Source organism: Anneissia japonica, unplaced genomic scaffold (assembly GCF_011630105.1).
Source record: "Anneissia japonica isolate Jap-2015-1 unplaced genomic scaffold, ASM1163010v1 scaffold284923_len121384_cov96, whole genome shotgun sequence".
Taxonomy (NCBI): Eukaryota; Metazoa; Echinodermata; class Crinoidea; order Comatulida; family Comatulidae; genus Anneissia; species Anneissia japonica.
This window is the reverse complement of record NW_022753249.1, coordinates 80,629-82,037: the sequence shown is the minus strand read 5'-3', so window position 1 is coordinate 82,037 and position 1,409 is coordinate 80,629. Positions and strand designations below refer to the sequence as shown.

Sequence of the window (1,409 nt, the reverse complement as noted above, 5' to 3'; positions counted from 1 at the left end):
ATGCTGCACATAACCAATTCGTCCGATGGCTTTCGTAGCGGCAGCGGTTGGGGTGGTACAGAAACGCGGGCATTCCGATCGTCGTGGCTACCCTGCTTGTGGACGTGTTCGCAGGAGCGATCGTCTACCCTTTGTCTTCGGAATACGTGGTGCACGTGTTCGTGTTCGCCGCCGCGATCTCCAGGTACTCATCGCTCTCCGACGTGTGGGAGGCGGAGTCTCTGGCCAGTGTTGCGATCGCCACCGTCGACCTCGTCAGAAACGTGCTCGTCTACAAACTCGGGCCGTGCGCCTTCGACGGTCGGGACGTGATGGAGTGCGATACGTCCTTGGGCGACTGCTACGAAAACCTTCTGGACCTCAGCACCAACAGCATCGACGCCGCCGACTGTCCGATCAACAAGGTCGGACGACACTGGGCGATCGTTCTCACCGCCTCGCAGGCCATCAGGTTCTGCGTCGTGGTCGTTCTCCAGAGTTTCCTGCTTTCGCGGAAAGGAGTCAGGTTGTTGCGATCCGGCGACAAACGAGGCGAGAAGGACGAAGCCAACGACGACCACGACGACAATTCGAGCGACAAGGACCAGGACGTCATTTTTCAAAGAGGACGTAACGTGTGACGTGATGTAATTTTACCTTTATTTTTATTTTTATTTTTTTATTTTTTTCTTCAGTGGGATGCTCCTTATTCCAAAAGGATCAAGTTCGACGACGAAGACGACGACGACGCAAGCACCTCCCAAACTGTTGGAGTCGGCGACGAACGAAGAGAAGCTGAGACCGCAGATGGCAAAGGAAACCTAACGGAATCCTTTCCCGAGGACTCTCAACTTCCCGTCTACGACGAACGAACAGCCGGAGAAGGAAACCTCGCCGACTACTTTCCGGAGGATTCTCAGCTTCCAGTCGAATCGTCGGGCGAACAGGACATTTCCGACCAAGACACGGTCGTTTAAGGAGACGAAGAACTGGAACAGCAACTGGACGACTGGCTGTTCTCGAAAATGTTGAAGTACAACCCGTCTTCGGAATAGAATTTAAAAAAAAATGTTCCGATATATTAAGTACTAAAAAAAAGAAAAACACGAAATCCTATGTTCTGTTTTGTCTTCAATAAAATCTTTATTACAAAAAACAATATAAAGTTGTTATTGTGCATATTTGTCTTCATTCGAAATCTGTCTATTATCAGTAGGTAATGCCAAAGGAAATTATGCAGAGAACCGCTACCTTTCCAAAATTTGAAGACGAGGAAGACAGGGTGAAAACCTTTCGCAACTTGCCGCACGACAGACCCGACGGAAGGTCGATGTCGGAAGCGGGGTTCTTCTACGGGGGTTTCGAAGATAACGCCAGGTGTTTCTTCTGCGGAGTATCGCTGTGCCGATGGGAGCCGGACGACCTTCCTC

General features: G+C 50.6%; 1 protein-coding gene across 1 annotated transcript in view; it reads left to right on the top strand.

Annotated features, from left to right (window-relative positions):
• The first annotated feature begins 1,198 nt into the window (after positions 1-1,198).
• The window catches only part of LOC117122783 (E3 ubiquitin-protein ligase RNF34-like), a 764-nt gene continuing 553 nt past the window's right edge, over positions 1,199-1,409 (top strand). The window contains exon 1 of the mRNA XM_033268520.1: positions 1,199-1,261. Within this exon, the coding sequence (XP_033124411.1) occupies positions 1,199-1,261 (63 nt within the window). The remainder of the gene's footprint in view (positions 1,262-1,409) is intronic.